Genomic DNA, 24,516 nt, shown 5'->3' on the forward strand with positions numbered 1-24,516 from the left:
AGCATGGTTCAACACATGGCAGTCAACACATGTGATATGCCACATTAACAGAATGAAGGATAAAAAGCATATGATCACTTCATTAGATGCAGAAAAGCACTTGACAAAATTCAACATCCTTTCATGATAAAAATTCTCAACAAATTAGGTATAGAAGGAATGTAACTCAACATAATGAAGGTGAAAAGTTAAAAGCCTTTCCTCTAAGATCAGGAATAACACAAAAATGCCTACTCTTATCATTTCTATTCAGCATAGTACTGGAAGTCCTTAGCCACAATAATTAGGCAAGAAAAAGAAATAAAACTTATCCAAATCAAGAGGAAGAAAATTATCTGTTTGCAGACAATGTGATCTTATGTAGAAAACCCTAAAGACACATCAAAAACCTGACTAACAAATGAATTCAGTAAAGTTGCAGGATACAAAATCAACATACAAAAGTCAGCTGCAGACTTCCCTGGTGGCACAGTGGTTAAGAATCCGCCTGCCAATGCAGGGGACATGGGTTTGATCCCTGGTCCAGGAAGATCCCACATGCCACAGAGCAACTAAGCCTGTGCACCACAACTACTGAGCCTGCACGCCACAACTACTGAAGCCTGCACTCTCTAGGGCCTGTGCTCCACAACAAAAGAAGCCACCACAGTGAGAAGCACGCGCACTGCAACGAAAAGTAGCCCACGCTCACCACAACTAGAGAAAGCCTGCAAGCAGCAACGAAGACCAAATGCAGCCAAAAAAAAAGTCAGCTGCATTTCTATATTCTAACAACAAACTATCTAAAAAAAACTTAAGAAAGCAATTCCATTTATAATTGTATCAAAAATAAAACACTTAGGAATAAATTTAACCAAGGAGGCAAAAGACCTGTACACTGAAAACTATAAGACATTGAGAAAAGAAATTGAGGAATACACAAATAAATAGAAAGATATCCCACGTTCTTGGATTGAAAGAATTAATATTGTGAAAATGCCCATAGTACCCGAAGCAGTCTACAGAGTCAATGTCATCCCTATCAAAATTCCAATTTTCACAGAAATAGGAAAAAACTGTCCTAAAATTTGTATGGAACTATGAAAGACCCTGAATAGCCAAAGCACTCCTCAGAAAGAAGAACAAGGTTGGCGACATCATACTTCCTAATTTCAAACTATATTACAAAGTTATAGTGATCAAAGCAATATGGTACTGGTATAAAAACAGGCACATAACCAGTAAAACATAATAGAGAGTCCAGAAATACACCCATGCATATACAGTCAACTAATTTTTGAGAAGAGTGCCAAGAACACACAGTGGGAAAAGGACAGTCTCGTCAATAAATGGGAAAACTGTATAAGCACATGCAAAAGAATGAAACTGAACCACTATTGTACACCATTCACAAAAATTAACTTGAAAAGGATTAAAGACTTAAATGTAAAACCTGTAACTGTAAAACTCCTAGAAGAAAAACATAGGGAAACAGCTCCTTGAGTTTTACCACATTGGTCTTGGCAATAGTTTATTGGATAAGACACCAAAAGCACAGGAAACAAAAGCTAAAATAAACAAGTGAGATTACATGAAACAAAAGAGCTTCTACATAGCAGAGGAAACAATCAATATATTGAAAGGGCAACCTTTTCAATGAAGAATGTGAGAAAATATTTGCAAACCATATACCTGATAAAGGGTTAATATTCAAATTACATAAAGAACTCATATAACTCAACAGCAAAAAAGCAAATAACTCAATTTGAAAATGGGCAAAGGACCTGAATAGACATTTTTTTCCAAAGAAGACATACATGTGGCCAACAGAGGTATGAAAAGGTGTTCAGCATCACTAATCATGATGGAAATGCAAATCAAAACCATGAGATTCCACCTCATAACTGTTAGGATGGCTATTATCAAAAAGACAAGAGATAACAAGTGTTGGTGAGGATGTGAAGAAAAAGGAACCATTGTGCACTCTTGTGGGAATGTATAAATTGGTGCAGCCACTATGGAAAACAGTATGGAGGTTCCTCAAAAAATTAAAAATAGAAGCACCGTATGCTCCAGCAATGCCACTCCTGGGTATATATCCAAAGGAAATGAAGTCAGTATCTTGAAGAAATATCTTTCCACTCATGTTCATTGCAGCATTATTCACAATAGCCAAGATATGGAAGCAAATGTCCTTCAACAGATGAATAGACCGAGAAAATGTGATACATCCCTAACCCTAACTTTAATATATATATATCACAATGGAATATTATTCAGCCATAAAAAAGAAAATCCTGCCATTTGGGACAACATGGATGAACCTGCAGTGGGGGGAGGGGGAGGTGGCATTCTGCTAGGTGAAAGAAGCCAGAGAAAGAAAAATACTGGTACCATTTATATGTAAAATCTTTTAAAAAAAAAAAATTTAAAGGCCAATTTCATAGAAACAGCAACAGATTGTAGAATGGTGGTTGTCAGGGGCTAGGGAGTGGGGAAAATGGGGAGACACAGATCTAAGAGTATAAACATTCAGTTATAAGAGGAATAAGTTCTGATCAGAAGGTCTAACGTACAGCATGACAGTTATAGTTAATAATACAGTTTTGTGTGCTGGAAAGTTACTGAGAGTAGATCTTAAGTGTTCTCACCATACACACACTAAGTTTACTATGTGAAGTGATGAATATGTTAATTAGCTTGAGCCTGGCAATCATTCCACTACATACATATATGTATATATGTATGTACATATATACATATAAAATCATCATTCTGTACACTTTAAATATGTACAATTATACTTGTCAGTTATTCCTCAGTAAAGTTGGAGGAAAAAAAAAAGCCCCGAGTCAAAAATCAGAATACTATTAATATGAATTGATTTTTGATGACATTAATAACAAATAATTACATTTGGAGACTTAAAGAAAAAAGTGGATGAGATCGCTCAGAAGAAAGAGAGGGTACTGGGTCTCTAAGAAGGTCTGGTTTTCCAGGGCCTGGGTGGATGTCAAGATGGTAGGAGCATCCATGATGTTAAAAATCCATGAGGCGTTTAGGACTTGACAAAATTGAGGAGCCTGCAGGGCATCAGGGGAGACCTCAAAGGCTGCTGGCTGCGGGGCTTGGGCCTAGAGACAATCAGGTACTGCACACCCGGATCTAATGGCCAAGGTCCTGGGCTCAATCCTGACTCCTGTGGGGCCTGCCCCTCTAGGGGCCTCACTGCAGAAGCAGGAAGTACTGCCCGAGGCTCAGCTTCCGCTCTGAGTGTTCTGGTACCGCCAAGTCACCCCCTCGCACTGGGGACCTTCCCACTTGGGACCTGCAGCACTTTCGCTTCCCCCAGGTGCGCAGCCCCTGGCCCAGCACGTGGGAGGACCTTGGTCTACACTTGTTGCCAAGAACAGGATGCAGACTCCGAGAGAGGGGCAATGTCGGGAAGGTGGGGGAAGGGGGTAGATAAACAGAGAAAGAAGGGCAGGCACATAGATAAGCGGCCAGAAACCAGACAGGGAAAGGATAGAGACCTGGGGCGGAAGGGGACAGAGACCCAGAGGTAAAGAGAGGATAAAGATCCAGAGAGAAAAGAACAGAGACCGAGAGAGAGGAGGACAAGAAACTGGGAGGGCCGGGAAGCGGGGACAGAGACGAATGCAGAGATGACAGAGCTTTGCAGGCGGTGAGGTCAGAGTGTCTGTGAGGTCGGCTGCTGTCCAGGGCCGGCCTGGGGTCCTGGTGCCCAGAGTAGGTGGGTGCAAGTAGATCAGGATTCCCTGCGCGTCCCCCAGCCTGAGCCATGGAGACCTGGGAAGAACTGCCTGGTGTGTCCTTGGTGCCCACCAATTCCAAGGCCCCTCAGGTACTGGTGTGTGCATCCCAGTGGGGCAGGTGAGGGAGATGGGGACAGAGACACAGAAGAAAGTCACCTCGCATGTAAAGGGAGGGGGTGGGGCTCTGCCCCTGGAACTTCCTCTTTCTCTGAGTTCTTCCTTTCTCTTCTCTCTCGGCCTCTCCCTATCTCTCTCTCAGGCTTGCGTCCCCCTACTGCCACCACCCCTTCTGTCCTGTCCCTCCCACTGTTCTCTCACACCTCTAGGAGAAGATGTCAGCCCAGGACAGCTGCCTCAGCCTCATCAAGTACCTCCTCTTCGTTTTCAACCTCTTCTTCTTCGTGAGTTGCCTCCCGGCGCCCCAGCCCAGGCCCCAGCCCCTGCCGCAGCTGCCCAATCTCAAACCCCCCTTTGCCCACCGGCCATGCTCTCCCCTCCTCTCCCCAGGTCCTAGGCAGCCTTATTTTCTGCTTCGGCATCTGGATACTCATCGACAAGACCAGCTTCGTGTCCTTTGTGGGTAAGGGAGCTGGGGCAGTCCGGGTGGGCCTTCCTGGAGCAGGCATGAACTGGGCTCCTTTCCAAGGACCTCCTGTGGCCTCCCTCAACCCAGGGAGGCCCATGGTGCCCAACTCCCTGTTCTGATCGCAGGCTTTGCTCCACCACTTGCTACTGCCATAACTCTCCGAGCCTCAGCTTCTTCCTCTGGCAAATGAGTTGTGCATACCAGTAATAATAATGGCCATTTCTCAGACACTTCCTAGGTGTCAGATCTTGGGCAGAGGCTTATCAGATTCTCCCATAAATCTTCCCTCTCTTGAGGCTCAGAGAGGGGAAGACACTTACTGGATGTCACACAGCAAGGAAGTAAAAGAACAGATCAACGCTAATAATAATTGTAGGAAAATAACAATGGGGTAATAGTCAAAATCCTAATGGCTCATATATAATGTGTTTGCCCTGTGTAGAGGACCAGTTGAACACATGCCTCCCATGTGTTGCTCAAAACAACTCTAGGAAATAGATAACATTATTCCCTAGGTCTCGGGGAGGTTTAGATGGCTGATCCAATGTCACAGAACAAGCGATGGGGCTGAAACTATTGGGGGTGGGTAGGAGCTGACGGAGGAAAGAGAGACTGAGAACAAGAGGGAAAGACAGAGACCGGGAAGAAAGAGGGACAGAGATCTAGAAAGAAGGGAACAGAGATCCAAAGAGAGAGAGGGACAGAGACCCACAGAGAGAGGTGGAGAGAATCCCAGAAGAAAAGGGATAGAGAGATTCAGCGTGGGACAGAGACAGAGACCCAGAGAAAAGGATGCCAGGAGCCCAGGAAGAGGTCCCCCAGGTTACTGTCCCCCGCTTGGGTGGTGTGTGGGTATGGAATGGGGCTGCCTGGAGCTGTGCACATGGAGCCAAACGTCACTGCCTCTCACCTCCCCCAGGCTTGTCCTTCATGCCCTTGCAGATCTGGTCCAAGGCCCTGGCCATCTCAGGAATCCTCACCATGGGCCTTGCCCTCCTGGGCTGTGTGGGGGCCCTGAAGGAGTTCCGCTGCCTCCTGGGCCTGGTGAGTGCCCCTTCCCCCTCCATCCCTAGGCTCATTCACATCTTGCCCTCAAATAGAGCCCTGGCAGCTCCTTCATCCTGCGGAGGGATTCAGCCTGACCTCTCCACTCTGCCCCTCCCCAGTATTTTGGGACACTGCTGCTCCTGTTTGCCACACAGATCACCCTGGGAATCCTCATCTCCACTCAGAAGGTACAGGTGAGTTCCCCTTCTCCCCCCGCCAACCCCAGCTAGTGGGTGGTAGAAAGAGACGGAAACAAAGGCAGACAGGGGCTGACATAGACAAAGAGAAATAACAGAGATAGAGAAGACAGAAAGAAACAGAGATACGGAAAGACAGAGACAGATGCAGAGACTAGCAGAGAGACACAGAGAAGGAGCTAGAAACAGGGAGGGCCAGAGAGACTCACCGACACGGACAGAGGAAGAGAGACACAAATCCAAAAGGAAGCAGGAAAACAAACAAACAAACAAACAAACCTCAGAGAAACAGAAGGCTCCGAGAAAGAGACAGAAACCGAATGAGATCATGGGAGATAGTGGAGAAACGGAAAGACAGACGATAGAAACAGGCAGAGAGAGAGAGATTTTGAGGGATAGAGACATAGCTAGCCATTCAGTGAAAAACCGAGGCCGACCTGAAGATGCTCAGGGACTACCTGAGGCTAAGACAGCCACGGAGTGGTTGGAGTGGGTTGGGGCAGGTGGCGGTGGGGAGGCAGGTGGTGGTTCATCCTCACTCTCGGCCTATCAGCTGGAGCGGAAAGTGGAGAACGTCGTGCTGAAGACGATCCAAACCTACCGCGCCCACCCGGAGGAGACGGCTGCGGAGGAGAGCTGGGACTACGTGCAGTTTCAGGTGCGTGAGGCCCCCACCTACCAGGATCCCTCCCTCTAGCTCTGGGACTCTGACGTGGCTCCGCCCACTGCCTGGAAGAGACTTGGCCCCGACGCGACCTGAGCCCCCAGCTCTAGGACCCTAAAGTAACCCTACTCACCTACTCCACCTCCAGCCGCGGCGACGTGGCCCAGTGCCCCAGCTCCCAGCTCCTGCAGTGGCTCCGCCCCCCGCCTCGACAAGACTCCACCCTCAGCCCCAAGGCCCTAGCGTGACCCCACTCCCTGCCCAAGAGTGACTCTGGTTCCCAAGGGACCCGGCCCAAGTGAGACTCCATTCCCTGGTCACTCACATGACCCCGCCCTCCCATCCATTTGTCCCCTCTCTGAGGCTGAATTGTACTGCCTATCCACTCTTCAGTCCACAGCACGATTCTGCAGTTCCTCCCCCGAGCCCCATGACCCCTACCCCCGTGACTTGTCTCTCCCAACCTCATGTTCACCTAATGCCTCCTGGCCCTGCCATGACCCCAGCCCCGCTCACAGTCCCCCACCCTGCACCCACCACTTAGCCCTCTACTCCCCAGTATGACCTCATACCCATCACCCAGTCCCCTGATCCCCCAAAGCATCTTGCATCCCTCCAGCCCCTGCTCCTCTGACTCTTGTCCCTCTCCTAGCTGCGCTGCTGCGGCTGGAACTCTCCTCAGGACTGGTTCCGTATCCCCAGCCTGAGGAGCAACGAATCGAGAGGGCACCGCGTGCCCTGCTCCTGCTATAACTCATCGGCGACCAACGACTCCGCAATCTTCGATAAGATCTCCTTCCCTCAGTTCAGCGGGCTCGGACAACTGGCGCGGCACCGACACAATGCAGACATTTGCTTGGTCCCCGCGAACAGCTACATCTACCGTGAGGTGGGGAGGATTTGGAGCGCAGGACGTAGGAGGGGCCTGACAGGGTGGAGCTACGAGAAAGGGAGGTACTACAAGAGGGGCAGAGCTCCTACAAGGGGCGGGGTCTTTTGAAGGGCGGGGCCTAAAGAAAAGGCCTAGGCGAAAGGGCAGGATCTGGAACGCTGATGCCTGGGGAGGGGGAAGGCTTGGACCGGCCGAAGCGGAGAGACTAGAGAACCCTGGTAACTAGGGAAGGGGAGCGGTACCTGAAAGAAGGGTTAGGGCTGGGCGGAGGAGAACAGTGGGCCCAGGCTTGAGGGCGAATCCCCAAAAGAACCCTACCTGTAACCTCTCCCCTATATCCCCAGGGCTGCGCACGGAGCCTCCAGAAGTGGTTGCACAACAACCTCATTTCCATAGTGGGCATTTGTCTCGGCGTGGGTCTACTTGAGGTAATCTGGTCCCGCCCCCACTCGCGATTGGTCTAGATGGCCCCGCCCCAAATTGCGCGTCCAACCATTCTCTCAGGGAAAGGCTCATGAGTGGTACAGCGTCAGCCAATCCAGGCCCTCCTGAGGCTCCACCTGGGACGAGGGAGGAGACCTAGCCTCTGTGAGCCCTGATTGGTTGCGCGGAGGGAGCAGGCGTTCCCGCCCTTCCTCGCGAGGCTCCCATTGGTCCTCCTTGGCATATCAGCCTCCTGCTATTGGCCGCAATATCCCTCCCCTTTCCCCTCAGGTGAGTGTGGCGGGGCTGAGCCTGCTACTACCGCGCAGCATGCTCCGCCGGGAACGCCAGCCGCAGGTTCGAACTGCGGGCCCGGCCCGAGCACCGATGGCAGCGGCAGGCGCTATGGTGTGCTGAGCAGCAGCGGGCGTAGCGGCAGTCTGTGGGTTGGCTGGGGCATGGCGGTGCCTGCCCTAACTGGGGGGACAAGGCCCCGCAGGGTAAGCTGCCCATGGCTCTGGGGCCCTGGCCCCTTTGGGATCAAGACGAGGAACAACCTGAGACCGGGAGTGTAGGCGCGGAGATGGAGGCCGAGATGGAATTAGAGGCCGAGACGGAGGGCGAGATAGATAAAGGACTTTGGGCTTTCTCCGGATCACGCGGCTTCTCAGACTCTAGACCTATGCTAGACGCAGCTGGATTCCCTCTACCCCACCCTATTCCTTCCTGCTTCAACTCCGCTCCCACCCCTCCCCGGCCCGCCCTTTGGTGTCCTACCCAATGACCTCTAGCCCTTTTACCCTTAATTCCGCCATATTCTCCAAACTCCCGTCCCTGACTGAGTCTTTCACGACCAGGCCCAGTTCTCCCTCTAGTCCCACCCATCTCCTACCTACTCCCTTCTCCACACCTCCCATGACGCAGCCCCGCCCAACTCGTGGGCCCTTATTTTCTTCCCCTGGCCCCACCCCCTAGGTTTTTTCCCTGGGGACCCCCAACTCTCCCCGGCACCCCCTCGACCTCTCTGACCGCGTCTCCTTTCTCTATAGCTCAGCTTCATGACGCTCTCCATATTCCTGTGCAGAAACCTGGACCACGTCTACGATCGGCTCGCTCGGTACCGATAGGCCCCGACCTTCCCGAAGCCCTGCCCCGCCCCCCTCAAGTGCCCTGGGCATTTAGTTCCCTGTCGCCTGTAAATATTTGTTTAATCCCCAGCTGGTCCCAGCCATTGAGCCCTCATTACCCTCGGGGACCCAGATGTCTGCCTGACCCGCTGTTGTCACCTCTCCCGTGGGACCTGGGGTTTCCGGCCACCAGCTTCCTGCCCCTAAAGACACCTCATTTCTTTGCCTCTTCTGTCGGCCTACCACCTCCCACTAGATTATTTTTAGCTCAAACGCCAAATAAATCCCCTGCGTTTTGGTAAAATAGCTTTATCCTCTGTCAAAACACAAACCAACACACTTTGGGGGGAGGGGAGGAGAAGGGGGCAACACAGTCTAGCCCCACGGCCCATTTAGAAGAGGACATGAGATTTAAAAGCCTCACCCCACTGCTTGCCCAGCTGAGAAAAAGTCACGACCCTAACACCCACTTATAAATATCTCTTGTTATATTAAAAAAAAAAAAATATTTCCAGGGCCCACCTGGCTCTACTCCTGCACAGAAAGGGTTAACCTTCAAAATTCAATATCAGGGTCCTGGGATGGGGCTGGTAAGGAGAGGCAGATTGGGAAGAAGGGGGGTGCTGAAAAACAGAGAGGGACAAGCCAATGTGTAACTGGGGCCCTCCAAGACCTCCAAAACAGAGAAGGGGGAGGATGCCTGTCAGAGACAGAAACCAGTGCTGTCCCACCGGTTGTCTCACTCCTGTCCCCAGTGTCAAATGCTCTGGAGTGATCTGTCCTTTCAGACACCCCTGTGAGGTCCCAATATCAGGATCCATCCTTTCCCCTCAGTCCCAGCCCATTCAACTCACCACTGAGCTTTTAAGGTCCTAAGAGGGAGCAGCCCACCCACCCCCACCCCCCCCTGCCAAGTAAGAAACGTGAGGAAAGCTGGAGGTCCTTCCTGGGAGAAGGGTATTCCGGGGGTGAGCCACTTCTGGGGTTCCCCTTCAGTCCCTGACCAGGCGGTAAATGTGGTGCTGGGCCCCCCGCTCACTGGTGGAGACCTCGAAGACATAGGCGGTGCAGAGCAGCAGTTCCTGGGTGTCTCTGTTTGTCACCACCTGCCAAGGAGGCCAGGAGAAGGGGTTTATGCTTAGAAGGGAGGGCAGGGAACACTGTGCCCTGCCCGAGGAATCATGGGATACCCAAGAAAGGGATCCCCACCATGTCATGTTCCCCCAGGTAGATGGGATGCCAACATGCCAGGTTCTAGGTCTCAGGGTCAGTAGGGAGGGGCCTCACATCAGATGCTATATCACATTACAGGGTCAAGGGGGTCCCCACCACATCATACTTCCCAAAGTTAAAGGAGATTCTACCATACCATGTTCCCTGGGCTAAGGTTAGGTTCCCTGTGAAGGGGGTCCCCTAGGCTGAAGATCCACTGTGGGGTGTCCTCCAGGTCAATTTCCCTTTTATGAGAATGCTGTGGAATCCCCACCATAACAGTTCCCTGGGTAAACGGGTCCCCTAAGCTAAGGGTCAAGTGTGAGTCCCCACTGTGTCAGTTTCCCAGGTAAAGGGTCCCTAGGCTGAGGGTCTGTTGCAGGCACTCCCCTCCGTATCAGGGTCCCTGCTGAGGCCCAGCACCAGCGCATCACCTGGAGGATGGTGAAGTTCTCCAGGACACTGTTCATCATATAGCGCTCGGGCAGCTGCCGCAGCTTGTGCAGAAAATTCACCAGGTACTCACACATGGGTGAGCGCAGTAGGCGGTACACGAACCTCCCGTCCTCCAGCTGGGCACGCTCCGTCTGAACCAGGGGACAGGGAGTGGAGAGGACAGTGACTCAGAGACACAGGGGTCGCCCCAGGAATTGAGCCCCACTCAGATGCCACACTCACTCCCCACTGCCATCTTCCCTCCATTGCCCCATCCACAGCGACCAAAGATGGGACCCTGAACCCTTGGGTACCCAGCTCAGGCTCACTGAGCCTGGAACTAGGGACCCCTCCAGCCCCTCAAAGCTGTGCTCTGAACCCTCAAAACCCTCCAGGCCCTCAGATACCCTCAAACCCTCCAAAGACCCTCCATGAGATCTCCAAAGTCTATTTGACCTCTGTACTTGAGAACCCCCTCAAGCCCTCTGCAACCCCTAAGTGTGACCCTTGAACCTCCTTGCCCTACGGACTCCTCCAAATCCACAAGAACCTTTTGAATCTTAGTGACTGTAAATCTCTGTACCACACAGTATCTTTACACCCTCAAAGTGACCTCTACACATCACTTTGGAACTCCGGATTAGCTCTAAGCCCGTGCATTAAAAGAGGTTAGGACACCCCCCACCCACCATGCAGACCCCCAAAGGCCTGAGCTGTCGTGGCTCCCAGTCCATTTAGTCTGCACCCCCAAAGTGGCAGGTGGCTGGGCACTCACCCGCCCAGAGCTCCACCCCTCCAGCCTCACCTCCACCTTCTCCACCACCTGCTTGCCAAAGGAGCAGACCTTGGAGGAACAGGTGAGGGTCATGTGCTCCAGGCTCTCGTACTGGCTGCTCACTCCATAGAAGCCACCACTGCTACCGCCGGCCCCCACCTCCTCGCCACTCGGGCCCCAATTCAGGTCCGCCTGGGGATGGGGAGGCACAGGTAAGTTGGAGGGGGTGTCCCTTATAAACAGTGGGGACTCTTCTAAAGTGGGAACTGTGCTTCATGGCCTGGTGTCACCCATTGCCCTGCAGTTGCCCATCTCTCTTCCTCAACATTTAAAGTCCCCACCTCTCCATGGGCCAGTTTCTGGAGAAGACCCACCGTTCCTTCCATCAGTGTTAAACATGTCTGGGTCCCCCATGGTCCTGACCCTCTCTCCTCAGTAACTTCCCCACCAAGGAGGCCCTGGAATTCAACTTTTTCTCCTGAAACCCCCAACTCAGGTGTTCAGCCCCTTCCAAGGGCCTGGTTACTAAGGAGGCAGCTATTCCCTAGCAACCAGAGGCTCTCCCTCAGGGCCCTTCCTGACCCTGGTTGCTAAGACAAGTGGCTATTCCCTAGCAACGGGGCATGGTGAGGTCTGGGGAAGCCTGACTCCTCTTTAGAAAACTCTCCCAGGCCCTTTCAGCCAATTCTCAGGTGTCAGATCCCTTCATGACCCCAGTGGCCAATTGGAAGACAGTCCATTAGGCCAAGTGGAGCCTAATGAGGCCTAAGACCCCATCACACCTTTGGTCTGAGCCCCTTGGTCACCTTCCCAGGAGGCATATCTCTTCCTTTTCCTAACTGTAGTTGCTAACTTGGTCAGGTCATTCTCCAGGGTGGTTTAGTACTCTCCTCAGAGGCCTGACTCCATCCATCACCCTGGCAACAGGGCCTTGTGAAGCTAAAGAAAACAGAAGGCCTTCCCGGCCACTCCCCTGCAGCCCTTCACATACTGGGCTTCTGAAGGTTGCTCTCCAGACCTGGGACCTTGTGAGGCGTGTCTTAAGCCCTAACAATGCCTAAAACTTCAGCAGCACATCCTCAGAGCCATCTCAGGCCTCCACATCACATACCAGAATGCTTTATAACCATGGAAGCTACGGGCTTTCCTTCTCGGAGACTACGTATATCCCTCCACAGCCCTGGTTACCACAAGAGTTAGCACCACCTAAACATTCAAATATTGATTGAACCCCTATATATAGCATCAGTCATTGTACTGGACACCACACCAAATAAGCCTAAGAAACCCTCTTATTCACAATTACATACCTGGCTCAGGGCTTATATACATTAAGTGCTCAATAAATGATTGCTAAATAAATACAGGACTTTACAAAGCCACTCCCCAGCTCCTTCAGTCCCTTCCTCAAGGCCAGACATTCTTAGCAACAGGGTCTGGTGAAACCCAGTAAAGCCTCGTCCCCTCTTTAGAGACCAAACACTCCAGGATTCATTTGCTAAGGGGAAGGAGCCATTCCTTAGCAACAAGGTTTGGTGTGGTCAGGTGGGACATAGGGAAGTCTGAAATGTCACAAGCAAATCCCCAGGGCCGTATAAGTTGCGTGACTGGGTGTGGCAAAGTCTAGTGGGACCTGGGGAGGCTGGAGGTCTCCACACCTGCACTGGTCCCATCCAAAACTCCTTGGTGTTCCTTGCTGCTGAGGGGGCTGACACTCTGAGCCATGAGGACTGGTAAGGCCCAGGCTGACCTGGTTAAGTCCCGAGACTCTCCGTTAGAGCCAGTGGCCTTAGCTAGGAGGCCATGTGACTTGTGAGCACTTTTGTTTTTGGTGGTGGAACTCACCCAGAACTTGACCAGGAAGAAGGCGTGGGGGGGCCCACGATCATACAGCTCCCGCAGACCACCCTTTTTCTCAGGGAATTTGTCATAGATCTGCCGGACGTCCACACTCTCGAGGGGGGGCGCTCCGGGGCTGGGGCAGTGCTGGCTGATATGTACAAACAGGTGCCTCTGGTACTGAGGAGGGACAGCCACGGGTGAGGAGTGGGAGATGGGCTGGACCCCCAGCCCTCGCTGCCCAAGCCCATCCCACACCCCGTCACCATCGCCACAGCTCCTGCTCGCTGTTCCACTGGGCCCAGCTCTCAGGCACTGTCCCCACTCCCTGCTGCCCCTTTACTCCCACAGTATCTCAGTCCCCAAGCCCTGTCCTTACTTTCCAATTCCCTGCCCTGTCCCCTGCTCTCCATCCCCACAGCCCTGTCCTCTCCCACCCTCACCCCAGCCTTCTCCCTGGCCTCCCAGCCTCCAATCTCCTCTTCAGTTCTTCACTCACATGGCTAAAGAGCTAACCCTGGCCCTCCCCTGCTCATAATCCTCCCATGGCTCTCCAGTACGCCTAGGACAAAGCCCACACCACCTCAACCTGACCCTGTATTGAATAGGTATTCATGGATGGATGGATGGATGGGTGGAAATCCACAGAGCCCACATCAGGACTTCCTATCTGTTCTTATTCTTATCACTTCTGTCCATACCTTGAAAATATTCCCCTTCTTCTCTTCCAATGCAAATCCTCCTTCTGTCTTTCCAAGCCCAAGTCCGTCCAAACCTGCCTCTTCCTGAAAGCCTCCCTTGATCGCAATCAGATGGCATCTCTATACCCTACCTTTTCCGTGGTTCCCCACTACCCTCTAAACAAAGTCTGGGTCCCTCACTCAGCTTGGCAATGTCAGTTCCTCCAGAACCAGCACCTACCCACCTATCTGCAGCCTCACCAACTCCCACCATATTCAATTATTTGTTTCCCTGAAAACTTCATGCTGTTTCTCTGTGTCTGAAACATCCAGTTCCGCACATGGCAAATTCATCTCAGGGAAGTCTTCACTCACTCCCCAGGTACAATTACTCCTCTGTACACCCACAGAAATGTGAGCTTCCCCTATCCCAGCACATACTTGCTATTCAACAGACATCTGTCGAGAGACCTACTGTGTGCAGGCACTATTCTGGGTCCCAGGGCTACCTTACCTCATGGAGCTACCGGCAGAGACAGAAATTTTAAAAAATCATTCCATGGATATAATATAACCTTCAGAGAGTGACATATGCTATGAAAAAATAAAGCATAGTAATGCTGGCAAGACTGTCATTTTCCATAAAGTGACTTGGGAGAGCCAATCTGAGAAGACAAGCAATGGCCTGAATGAATGGAGGGAGAGAATGGGGATATCTGGGGAAAGGACATCCAGATGCAACGGCCCTGAACCAAGTGTGGGCCTGGCATGTTTGAGAAAGGGCATGGAGGTCAGTGTGGCAGAACAGAGTAAACAAGGGTGAGAGGGCAGGAGGTAAGATCAGAACAGGAATGAGGGTCAGATCAACCAGAGCTTTGTAGGCAACTGAAAGGACTTTAGCTTTTGTTCCAAGTGAGATGGGAGGGTTTTAACCTCATCTGACTTGGGTTTTACCAGGACCACGATATACAGAAACTGGCGTTTAGGTCACTATGGCAGAGACTCTGTGTTCACAAATCCCAGTTCCTTTTCACACAGCTAAACTACTTTCCCAGGCTCCTTTGCAGTTAGGTGTGATCACATGACTAAGTTCTGGCCAATGGGATGTAAGCAGACCTAATAGTGGCCACTTCCAAGCCAGATTCATAAAACCTGCATAAGTCTTGACTCTCTGCCTTCCACCATCTGCCAGCCAGATGCAGAGCATCCAGCAGCATCTTCTGAAGCCCTAGAAAATGGCAGAGCCGCAAAATGGAAGAAGCCTGGATTCCCCAAATCACTGTGTGGAAGGCTCCTACCAACCAGCCACACTGAAATGTTAATGAGTGAGAAACTTCTATGTTGTTCAGTCCCTGAGGGTTGGGAGTTATTTCTTCTAACAGTCAGTCCACTCTGACTAATATGGCATCTGTCTCCATCCTAGGCCAGGAAAGCTGGCACCTAGAAACAGATTTTCTTCTCCAGGCTCCCAGTATCCACCCCAAAGCCTGGCACACAGTAGGCACTCAAAAATGTTTACTGAATGAATGAACAATGTCCTGGATGATGTCCTCTGGCCTTTCCAATCCATGACCCCATGACCTTCCACTTCCTTTATTCTAGTAGGTTCTCAAAGTGTGGTCCCTGCACCAGCAGCATCGACATCACCTGTGAGCTTGTTAGAAATGCAAATTCGCAGATCCTACACCAGAACAACTGAATCAGAAATTCCAAGGGTGGGCCTAGCAATCTGTGTTTTAACAAGCCCTCCATGTTATTCTGACACATGCTAAAATTTGAGAACCCCTGCTTTATGCTTTCCCTTCCTATAACCCCCTTCATTCCAAAACTCCCCAGTGACTATCCCAAAATTTCACTCACAGAGTCAGCTGCATCCGGAGGTTCCACAAAGGCTGAGAACTCTACCAGCTGCAACCGAGCAGTGCCCAGAGCCCGAGCCTGCCAGGCTGGGGGTGATGGGGCAGGTGGGGGCAAAGCAGGAGGTGAGAGGGCTTGGGGGGGCTCGTACCCTAGAGAGAGAAGAACAAACAATAATAATTGCTAACATTTATTGAATATATCAAGCACTGTTCTCTCTTGCCTGCCTCCACTTAGAAGCTGAAAAAGCTAAATACTCACTTTCCCAGCCTCCCTTGCAGCTAGAGGTGGCCATGTGACACAGTCCTGGCCAATGAGACGTTAGGGGAAATCTGCTGGGGGGCTTCTGGGAAGGAGTTTCTTCCTGAATGAAAAAGACAGAACTTTGGGAGGAGAAAGCTTTTGGCTCTGGCCAAGTCCTGCTTGGAATGTGTTGCCTGGAGTCACAACAGCCATCTTGGGATAATAAAACAGAGGCCAAGAGACCTATAGAGATGCCAGTTCTGGTATTGCTGAGCTGCTGAACCAGCACAGGAGCAGCCCACCTCCAGATTTTTTGTTATGTGGAATCATTAAAGCCTTTACTATTTAAGGCACTGTTAATTTGGATATTCTGTAACTTGCAGCCAAAAACATTCCCAATTGATGAATCTGTGGAACCTGAGAGCTCTCTTTCACCAATGTGAGTACTTAGGACCACATCAGCATGGACTTCTGGAAGCCATCTTTGCTACCAGGTGAGCAGAGCCTGCCTGGGAATGAAGCCACCACAGAGGAAAGCAGACCCAAGCAAGTCCTGATGCTACCATTTGAGCCCCTGGATCCAGCCATGCCTGAAGCCATAACTCCTGAAATAACAGTTACCTGAACGAATAAATTCCCCCCCCCTTTTTTTTTTGGTCATCTAGCTTGATTTGGGTTTCTGTCATGTGCAGCTAAAGAATCTTGATTAATATATCAATATCCCTGATGTCCTTTAGGTCAGCAAGTGACAGACCATAAACCCAGTAGATCTGGCTACAGAGGCCAGGCTCTTAACCACTATAAATTCTGTGACTCATCTTTCCATACCCCCACAGGCCCTGCCTGAGAGCTGGATCTCAGTAAGAATGTATCCCCTGATCAATGGAAGGTTGAAGGAAAGGCAGTCAGGGCTGAGAAGAGAGAGGGGAAAACAAGAGAGGGTGCGGAACAGGCTCTTACCTGGGAGGTCAGTAGATGGAGGAGTCAGTGACAAGGAGAACGGTGTCTGCGAGAATGGCTTCACACTGAGGGAGAAAGGAAACTGGGGATCAGTAAGAAGGAAAGATGCTAATCGTACCATCTAACATTTACTGAGGGGCCATGACAAGCCAGACCCTGTGCAAGTACATTATGGGCACCATTTCATTGAAGCCTCAACTATACTTCAATAAAATAAATGTTTAAAAAATAAAATAAAATAAAGCAGGGCTGTCCAATAGAATTTTCTGCGATGATGGAAATGTTCTGTATCTGTGCCATCCAATACAGTAGCCACTGGCCACATGTGGCTACTGAGCACATGACCTGTGACTACTGAGTATGAATGTGGCTAGGATATTTGAGGAACTGAATTCTTTTTTTTGGCCACGCTGAGTGGCTTGCGGGATCTTCCTAACCAGGGGTTGAACCTGGTCCACAGCAGTGAAAGTGCCGAGTCCTAACCACTCTACCGCCAGGGAATTCCCAAGGAAGTGAATTCTTATTTAATTTTAATTAACTTAAATTTCAATAACCACATGTGGCTAGTGACTGCAGTATTCGACAACAAGGCTCTAGAAGCCAATAACCTATGGGTAGCCCAGGAGATAGTGGTGAGGAGACTGAGATGTCAGAGGGCAGGCAGAGGCCAAGTGTCAAAAGATCAAGATCAGAAAGACACAAACTCCATGGACATTTAGACCTGAACCTGCAGAAACCATAACCTAGTACTTGCCATCCCAGTTCTGAAATCTAAACCCCAATACCCTACCCTCTTACCCATTAGGGCCACTGCTCAAATGCCACCTCCTCAGAGAGGCCTCTCATGACCCCTGTCTAAAAAGACGATATATACCCTGCTTTATTTCCCACATTTATTCTTTTCTTATTAATGCTTATTTATTTATCTATATGTTTATTGTCTGCCTCCTCCCCTCTCCAAGTATATAAGCTCCACAAAAGCAGGAATTCTAATTTGTTCAATGCTGGGTCCCCAATACAAAAAGAGAACCAGGCACTTAGTAGGTGCTCAATAAACATCTGACTGACCAGCCAATGGCTTAATACTTCTCTCGGTTTCTGGAACTCCCCAAACTTTCATACCTCAGGGCCTTGGCACTGTTTTCTCTACCTAAAATATTCCCAACCCCGTTATATACCTTGCTAAGTCCTACTTGGCCTTCAGTGTTACCTCCTCAGAAAAACCCCCAGAACTCTCTCCGTCACCCAAGAACTTGTTTTGATTCTCCACACTACGGCACACACTTCAATTTTGTGTTTATTTAGGTGATGATTTAATTAACATTCGTTGCCCCCATTTGACTATCAGCCCCATAAAAGGTGGGACCCTGATGCCCAGTGCGATGCTTGCTGAACCACCCGTCCTTCCAGCCCAACCCTCTCCCCTGCAAACCTGTAGTTCCTTCAGCCCCCAGGGACTTGTTCTGACCCTTTCCTGTGTCCCCATCCAGCAGCACCTCCCCAGCAAACTTTTTTCTCTCCCAGCCTGGATCCACTGCCACCTCCATGGGCTGAAAACTCCATTTCCCATGAGCCTCTGGGGCCCTTTCTATCTTCTAGGCTTAAAACATATCCTGTCACCCTCAAGGCTCTCTCAGAGCTGAAAAGGGGCCCATTTTCTTCCTTCCGACTCTGAGAGAAGATAAAGAGCCCTGATCTACCCTCAGGCCCAAGAACCAACTTTATGGGATGAGAACAAGCCTTTCCCATGAGCCTCTGGGGCCCAGACAATCTCACTGGGAGGTCATTATCCCCATGGGCATCCTACAGGCCCCTCACATTCATCACATCAATCCCATGCTGAGCTTATTTCCTCCTCAAACCCACTCCTTCCCCAGGTTGCACATTTCTGGATGGTCCCACCAACCCCAGTCACCAGCCAGACCCCAAGCACTCTCCTTGCCTCGTCCCTCCTTCTCAGTCCATCAGGCCCCAGCCCCATCCCTCCTTCTCCTCTCTTCCCCATCCCCTCCTCACTATCCCAGCTCAGACCTAGTCTTCTTCTCCGGATCACTGCCCCAGCCTCCTCCCTGGGATTCAAATTCAGATAGCCTGACTCCAGAATCTATGCTCACAAAAGAGTTGGGAGCTGGAAGATGGGGTGAGAAAGGGCTGGAGGTGGGGGGAGGGGGAGCAGGTGCTGAGCCAGAATAGGAAGTACTTACTCTGGAACATTCCAGGGGGGCCCAGAACCCCCCGACCAAAACTGGAAAAGCTCTGGGGTCTGAAGAGACAAAGAAGGGGGCTCAATCAATTTCCTGTTGAAACTGCAACCCCACCGCTCCAGCCCTGAACCCCACAATCCCCAACCCAGGCCACCTGAGGACCGGCGGGACCAAGTTTGGCCTGCAGGGAAGGTGCTGAGATGAGCTGGGCTGAGGACATGGTGGCCATTGTCTGGAAAGCCTTGTCCTTGGAAACCTGGTCCTGGAGGAAATGTTAGAGGTCCATGTTAGTGGAAAGTCCCAGTTGACACAGGAAGGGTGGGACAATGACATGGCAGGGCAAGCCCGCAGAGATGCAGAGCCAAGGCAAAGGGTTGGGTGAGGGTCCAAATCCCTCTCACTACAGCCCCCGGCCCCTCCTGGCCTCCTCAGGAATGTCTGGGAAAGGGAGAGGGTGGGAGGATGCGTAAGGGGACTTACCACATTCAGGGCCTGCCCATGGGGGTGGGTGAGGGTGCCAAAGGAAGAAAGAAAACACGACTTAGGAAATGAGGCCTGGACTGCCCCACTCTACCTTCCTGCTCTCCCAACGCCTATAGTCCAGCCACCCTGAGCTGAGCGATGGAAGGAAGGGGGAGCAAGGGATGAATATAGAACAGAAAGTAGAGAAAGCCAGGCCTAGAGGAGGAAAGGGGTTCCCAGGCCCAGAATAAAAGACAGCAATGAGGGTTTCTAGGTTCAGAAAGAGCCGGAAGTGGAGGTTTCCGAATACACAGGCAACAGGAAATGAGACTTTTAAACCCAGAGAGAAGAGACGGTGAAGGTTTCCCAGCCCAGAAAGGAGGGGGACAGTGAGATCCACAAAAGACCAAAGACTGGGAGTGAAGGTTTTCAGACTTAAAGAAAAAGGATGGGGAGGCTTCTGGGCACAAAAAGAACAGGAAGTAGTGATCCCCAAGTCCTAAGGAAGAGGCAGAAAAGACCCCATACTCAGAGGAGTAGAAAATGAAGGTCTCAGGCCAAGACGGAACAGGAAATCCAGAGGATGCAAAAAAGAAAAGGGATATGAACATCTCCAAAAGGAAATGAAGATTTCTGGGCACAGAAAATGCAGGCAGGCAACATGGAAAGATGAACCAGAAGGAGACAAAGAGGAGATCCTCACAGCATAAGAGGGAGAAGGCAGTGAGGGGAGGGGAGGAGAGGAGAGGAAGGATGAAGACAGCAGTAGTCAAAGGACAGGCCCAACGACCCATCCTTCTTGCCTGTCCTAAGCTAAATTTCGGTCCCCCTCTCTCTATGACACTCTTGCTACCCAGGGTCTCTATTCACCCCCTTGATGGGCCACTAACCCCCACCTTGGGTCTCTGCTCCCCTCATCTGTCTACCTCTGTGTGACTCTGTCCCCATCTCCGGGTCTCTGTCCCCCACCCTGGGTCTCTCCCTCTTTCTCTGGACCTCTGTTGCCCTCTCTCTCTGGGTCTCTGTCCCCCTCTCTCTGGGTCCCTATCCTCCTCTCTCTGGGTCCCTATCCCCCCTCTCAATGTCTCTGCCTCCCTCTCAGGGTGTCTGCCATGGTCCTTTGACCTCTACCTTGAGCTTGGACTGGATTTCCCTCGATTTCCTTCGGGCCAAAACCTGGATATGACTAGAGACCTGAAGGGAGTGACAAAGAAGCAGATTCAGGCCACAGCCACTCACCCCTTGCGTCCCGTACCCCTTCCCTCCCTCCAGGTGTCCCACGGAGCTGCTGAAACATGAAAGATGACAAATACATAGAAAGTGCCAGCTATCTTGGAGCGTAAGAACACAGATGTGTCCATATAGGCTATTCTTTTCTCACTAACACTACTGATCACCCCAAGACCCAGCAAATCCGGGTCTTATTTCTCTTCCCCATCCTTTTCTCTTTGGCTCTCCTGGCCTGTCTTACCCTCTAGTTCTCATGCAACTGCTAAGAGGACTACACCAAAATTGGCACAGTTAGAGTGTACTAACAAAGGGGCCAAAAGGAAAGGCAAAAACACATGAACAAGCCTCTCCTCTAATGTGAATCTGCCGGTAGGCTGACCCTGACAAGACAAGCCCACTCCAAACAGAAGCCCACAAGGCAGTCCTGAGACCTGTTTGCGAGTTCGAGTCTTCCCTGTTCTCAGCTTGATGTAGCGGGCAATCAGTTCATTCCGACCTGAAAAGTCAAAGATGGAACAGAGTTAGACCTTCAGCAGAACTTCCCAACAGAGAGGACACCAGGGGAGGAGAGAGAAGCAACATTTCCCAGAGGTCCACAGCAAGCCGGGGGCTATAAGGGAGAGGAATTATGACTGCAGGCTTTGGAGCCAGGCTGCCTGGATTCAAATCCCAGTTCCTCCACATACTGGTTCTTTGTGGCCTCAGGCAAATCATTTAGCCTTGCTGGGCCTTGGTTTCCTCATTTGTGCAAATGGTGATGCTAACTCCTACCTGAGTCATTCTGAGGATACAATGTGCTTTTATGTGAACTGTGCTTAGAGCTCCATCAGTGTTGCTTAATATTTTTATTAACCAGTGGGGGCTAAGGCAAAAGAGCGGGCTGGACTCACCATACATCTTGCCTTCATCGGACAGGATGATTTTCCGCCGGCCACAGGGTGGGTAGATGGCCAGGGCCTCCTGGAAGCTCTGCTCGATGTCTGGACTCCAGACACCCTCTGCGTCTGGGCCCCCGTCTCCCCCCGCCCCCTCACTGCCGCCAGTGCCCTCCTCGCTTCCTTCCTCACTTCCTGTCCAGCCGCTGCCATCGTCCAGGGGGGCCCCAGCCCGGGGTTCCCCCATCTGGGCCTGGAGGAACACAGAGTTCAGCAACATTCCCTTGACCCACCCAGAGGGACCTCAGAGCAGGGTGGGATAGAAGTCCAGACTGCTGGGTCTGAGAGAGGAGGCTGGGGGCACCCAGACCCTTGGATCTGAGGGAGAAGAGGTTTGGGGATCTGGACCCCTGGGTCTGAGAAAGGAGGGGGCTGGAGGCCGAACTCCTGGATCTGAGGGAAGCAGGAGACTGGGGGCCTGGACTCCTGGGTCCTGGAGGAGAAAGGGGCTGGATTTCTGGGGAAGCTTAGGGTGAGAGCGTTCTCCTGTGTTCTCAGGGGAGCCTGGATTGTGATGAAGTCTTGAAGACCCCAGAGTAATGACTAGGGTCCAGGAGGGCTGAAAATTTGGGTGTGGATTACTGGTTTAAAGAAGACAGGAGTCAGAGCCTAGTTGCAGGGAAGGGGGACGTGGGTGAGATCCTCTCAGTCCCACCCCGAGAACAGGTGCCAGAATGTGAGCAGCAGCTGTTAGAAAAGAAGGAGGGGCACAGGCCCTAGTAAGGCTGAGGGAGATCCAGAGAGAGGGGGACAGAGACTTAGAGAGAGAGGACGGAGTCCCAGAGACAGGGAACAGAGACCCAGTGTCGGGGGACAGAGACCCAGAGGGCAGGGGACAGAGACTCAGGGCACAAACTCAAGCCAAGACCAGGAAAGACCTACAGAACCACAGACTGGGGGACAGGGTCGCCCTGCCATCAGGAGAGTCAGAACAAAGGGCCCAGGCGTCCCCTCCCCCAGTTTCCCACAACCCCCATCAGGGGAGGGGCTGGGCAGCGAGAGCGCCTCCTCTCTGGCCCCCGGCCCCGCCCCTTCCCTCCCATTCCTCCCCCCCCCTCCCCCCCGCCCCGCGGCATGGGCTCGGATCCAACTCAAGTTCCCAGTGACTTTCCGGAGGCCGGGAACAGGGGAAAACTTTTTCCAATACAGTCAGATCCCGCCTCCCTGGCGGCTCCACGTCTTCCACAGCTTTCCCAGGACCCCAGAGCCCAGGCCCCCAACCCCATCCTTCCTCGGACCCCGGAGCTCCGGCCCAGACAGACAAAGACCCCTGGCCGAGCCCAGTGGCGCTGAGGCATTCAGGACCCCCGTAGGCCAAAATCCCAGCCCAGCTCTCCCCCATGTGGCCAGACAAAGGGACAGAGGAGCTGAGTCAGAAAGGTCCCCACTAATTTCCTGCCCCAGGCCCCAAACCTCCAAAGAGACAAGACCGAAGATCCAGAAAGCACCGTAGCCCCCCCTTCTGCCACCCAGGAGGCCTCCTTTCTCCATGAGGAGGACCAGGCGCCCACAAATGACACACACAAACCAATTCGATCAGAAACAAGCATGGGGCCCTTTCTCACTTGAAACCGATACCTCCACAGACATTCCCCCCACAGTCCCCCATCCTCACCGACTCCCAGGCGCACACTCCCAAACTCAGACCCATCAACAGACACCCCAACTCTGGCGAAAGTTCCAACTCCACACTTAGACTCAGTCACGAGCGCAAACTCGGGCCCCCCCCGGCAAAAAGAGGGCTGCAAGCAATTCAGAGACGGTCCCACAAACACCTCAATTCATAACGCATAACTGCCCACCCGAACTCACACACCCCAAAGCAGGATCCCCGACTCCCGCCGGCGCCTTCCTACCTACCTCCCGGCCTGGGGCTGGGGAGCCGCGGGCGGGCGGGGCGCTGCGAGGGAGAAAGTTGCCCGGGAGCTTTGTTTGGGAAAAGTGGGAGGGACCGGAGGGGGGGCGGGTCCGGGCGCCGGACAGCGGGAAGGGGGATCCGACGGTGACAGTCTGGGAGAGGATTTTTGCTTTGGGAAAAGACAGGTGAAGTCTAGCTGAGGCCTGGTGAGAATTTCGGGATTCTGATGCTTGGATCCCTGAGAGAGGAGGAGAATTGGGGGTCTGGACACCGGGGTCTGAGGGAGGATTGATGGGGACCAGGAAACCTGTCTGTATCTGAGAGAGGAGGAAACTGGGGGCCAAGATTCCTGAGTCTGGAGGAGGAATGGTCTGGGGGCCCGGACTCCTGGCTACCCTCTAGTGTAGTTTGTGTGTTGGAGATGTGGAAGTGATTGATAGGACCACAAAAGAATCCTGTTCAGCGTCAAGTATATTTTTGAGCCTAGAGGTATGGAGATGGGTTTTTGATTGAATTCCACTGATTTCTTTTGATTGATTGGTTTCCTTGTGACCTCATCAGAGTTAAGGGTCGTGGGCAAGACGACTTGGAGTTTATTGGAGGTTCACCAAGGTGGAGACTCCCGCATCCACACGCACTAGTGGGCTAGAGGTGGCAGCTCTCCCAGGACCCGGGGAGAGCCTCGGTGGCTGAGGAAAAAGATGAGGGTCCCGTAATTATACCCCTTAAAGATGAAGGGTCCCTTAAAGATGAGGAGTTGAGTGTTCAAACTCAAGAGACAAGAGGGGCTGGGGTCCAGACTCTGGGGTCCTGAGGAAAAAGGGAGCCCGGATCCCGGGTTCCTTGTAGGGTGGTACAGGACTGGATTTAGGGTTTCTTGAGAGGGCGGAGCTTTTTAGTGGAACCGAAGAGGGCTCGGGGTTCAGCGTCCCTACATTGCACTCTATTGAGCGTATTAATCGTTTCAAAACCTGGAGAAGACGAAAAAGGACACGGAGAAACTCTCAGAGATAGATACAAAACTAAGCAGTGGGATAATCAGAAGGACTGCTCGGACGCGGGTATTTCATGAGCAGAGAGAGCCTAGGAATGGAACTGAGGGCGCTAAGGGCAAGATCTGGGGCACAGAGGCGTG

The 24,516-nt window shown here is 51.8% G+C and overlaps 2 protein-coding genes across 10 annotated transcripts; one reads left to right on the forward strand and one right to left on the reverse strand.

Moving 5' to 3' along the window:
* The first annotated feature begins 3,410 nt into the window (after positions 1-3,410).
* Positions 3,411-8,997, forward strand: CD37 (CD37 molecule). Of its 6 annotated transcripts, none has more exons than XM_029204513.1 (10): positions 3,411-3,427; positions 4,015-4,156; positions 4,263-4,335; positions 5,261-5,385; positions 5,508-5,582; positions 6,139-6,243; positions 6,902-7,138; positions 7,486-7,569; positions 8,614-8,681; positions 8,783-8,995. In XM_029204513.1, the coding sequence occupies exons 2-10, from the start codon at positions 4,088-4,090 to the stop codon at positions 8,991-8,993; spliced, it is 1,047 nt and encodes a 348-aa protein (XP_029060346.1). In that variant the 5' UTR covers positions 3,411-3,427; positions 4,015-4,087; the 3' UTR covers positions 8,994-8,995. The 6 variants fall into 6 exon arrangements, 5 of the variants coding, with proteins under 5 accessions (XP_029060346.1, XP_029060355.1, XP_029060369.1 ...); XR_003791023.1 differs by lacking the exon at positions 3,411-3,427 and adding an exon at positions 3,436-3,844 and having other exon boundaries at positions 4,082-4,156; positions 7,856-8,681; positions 8,783-8,981; XM_029204505.1 differs by lacking the exon at positions 3,411-3,427 and adding an exon at positions 3,442-3,844.
* Positions 8,985-23,463, reverse strand: TEAD2 (TEA domain transcription factor 2). 4 transcript variants are annotated; one of them, XM_029204463.1, is made up of 13 exons: positions 23,384-23,463; positions 21,479-21,716; positions 21,020-21,084; positions 20,490-20,552; positions 19,377-19,388; positions 19,051-19,158; positions 18,897-18,955; positions 16,693-16,757; positions 15,493-15,641; positions 12,959-13,132; positions 11,144-11,305; positions 10,338-10,490; positions 8,985-9,797 (listed from the first exon to the last, which is right to left on the reverse strand). In XM_029204463.1, exons 2-13 carry the CDS (start codon positions 21,708-21,710, stop codon positions 9,684-9,686), a joined length of 1,356 nt encoding a protein of 451 aa, XP_029060296.1. In that variant the 5' UTR covers positions 21,711-21,716; positions 23,384-23,463; the 3' UTR covers positions 8,985-9,683. The 4 variants fall into 4 exon arrangements, with proteins under 4 accessions (XP_029060296.1, XP_029060306.1, XP_029060286.1 ...); XM_029204473.1 differs by lacking the exon at positions 23,384-23,463 and adding an exon at positions 22,406-22,423; XM_029204453.1 differs by lacking the exon at positions 23,384-23,463 and having other exon boundaries at positions 21,479-22,499.
* Positions 23,464-24,516: the final 1,053 nt, after the last annotated feature.

This window comes from Monodon monoceros, unplaced genomic scaffold, assembly GCF_005190385.1.
Source record: "Monodon monoceros isolate NGI ecotype Baffin Bay Population unplaced genomic scaffold, NGI_Narwhal_1 Super_Scaffold_10, whole genome shotgun sequence".
Classification (NCBI taxonomy): Eukaryota; Metazoa; Chordata; class Mammalia; order Artiodactyla; family Monodontidae; genus Monodon; species Monodon monoceros.

What these genes read in the sequence shown, in the direction of transcription:
- CD37 (XM_029204495.1), top strand. Translation starts at nt 3,782, where the DNA reads ATGGAGACCTGGGAAGAACTGCCTGGTGTGTCCTTGGTGCCCACCAAT. An exon ending in CCAATTCCAAGGCCCCTCAG is followed by an intron (nt 3,845 to 4,081) that starts GTACTGGTGTGT and finishes TCACACCTCTAG; the next exon opens with GAGAAGATGTCAGCCCAGGA. An exon ending in TCCGCTGCCTCCTGGGCCTG is followed by an intron (nt 5,386 to 5,507) that starts GTGAGTGCCCCT and finishes GCCCCTCCCCAG; the next exon opens with TATTTTGGGACACTGCTGCT.
- TEAD2 (XM_029204453.1), bottom strand. Translation starts at nt 21,743, where the DNA reads ATGTTGCTGAACTCTGTGTTCCTCCAGGCCCAGATGGGGGAACCCCGG. An exon ending in TTGGTCCCGCCGGTCCTCAG is followed by an intron (nt 18,956 to 19,050) that starts GTGGCCTGGGTT and finishes TTGTCTCTTCAG; the next exon opens with ACCCCAGAGCTTTTCCAGTT. An exon ending in CTCCGGATGCAGCTGACTCT is followed by an intron (nt 13,133 to 15,492) that starts GTGAGTGAAATT and finishes GTCCCTCCTCAG; the next exon opens with TACCAGAGGCACCTGTTTGT.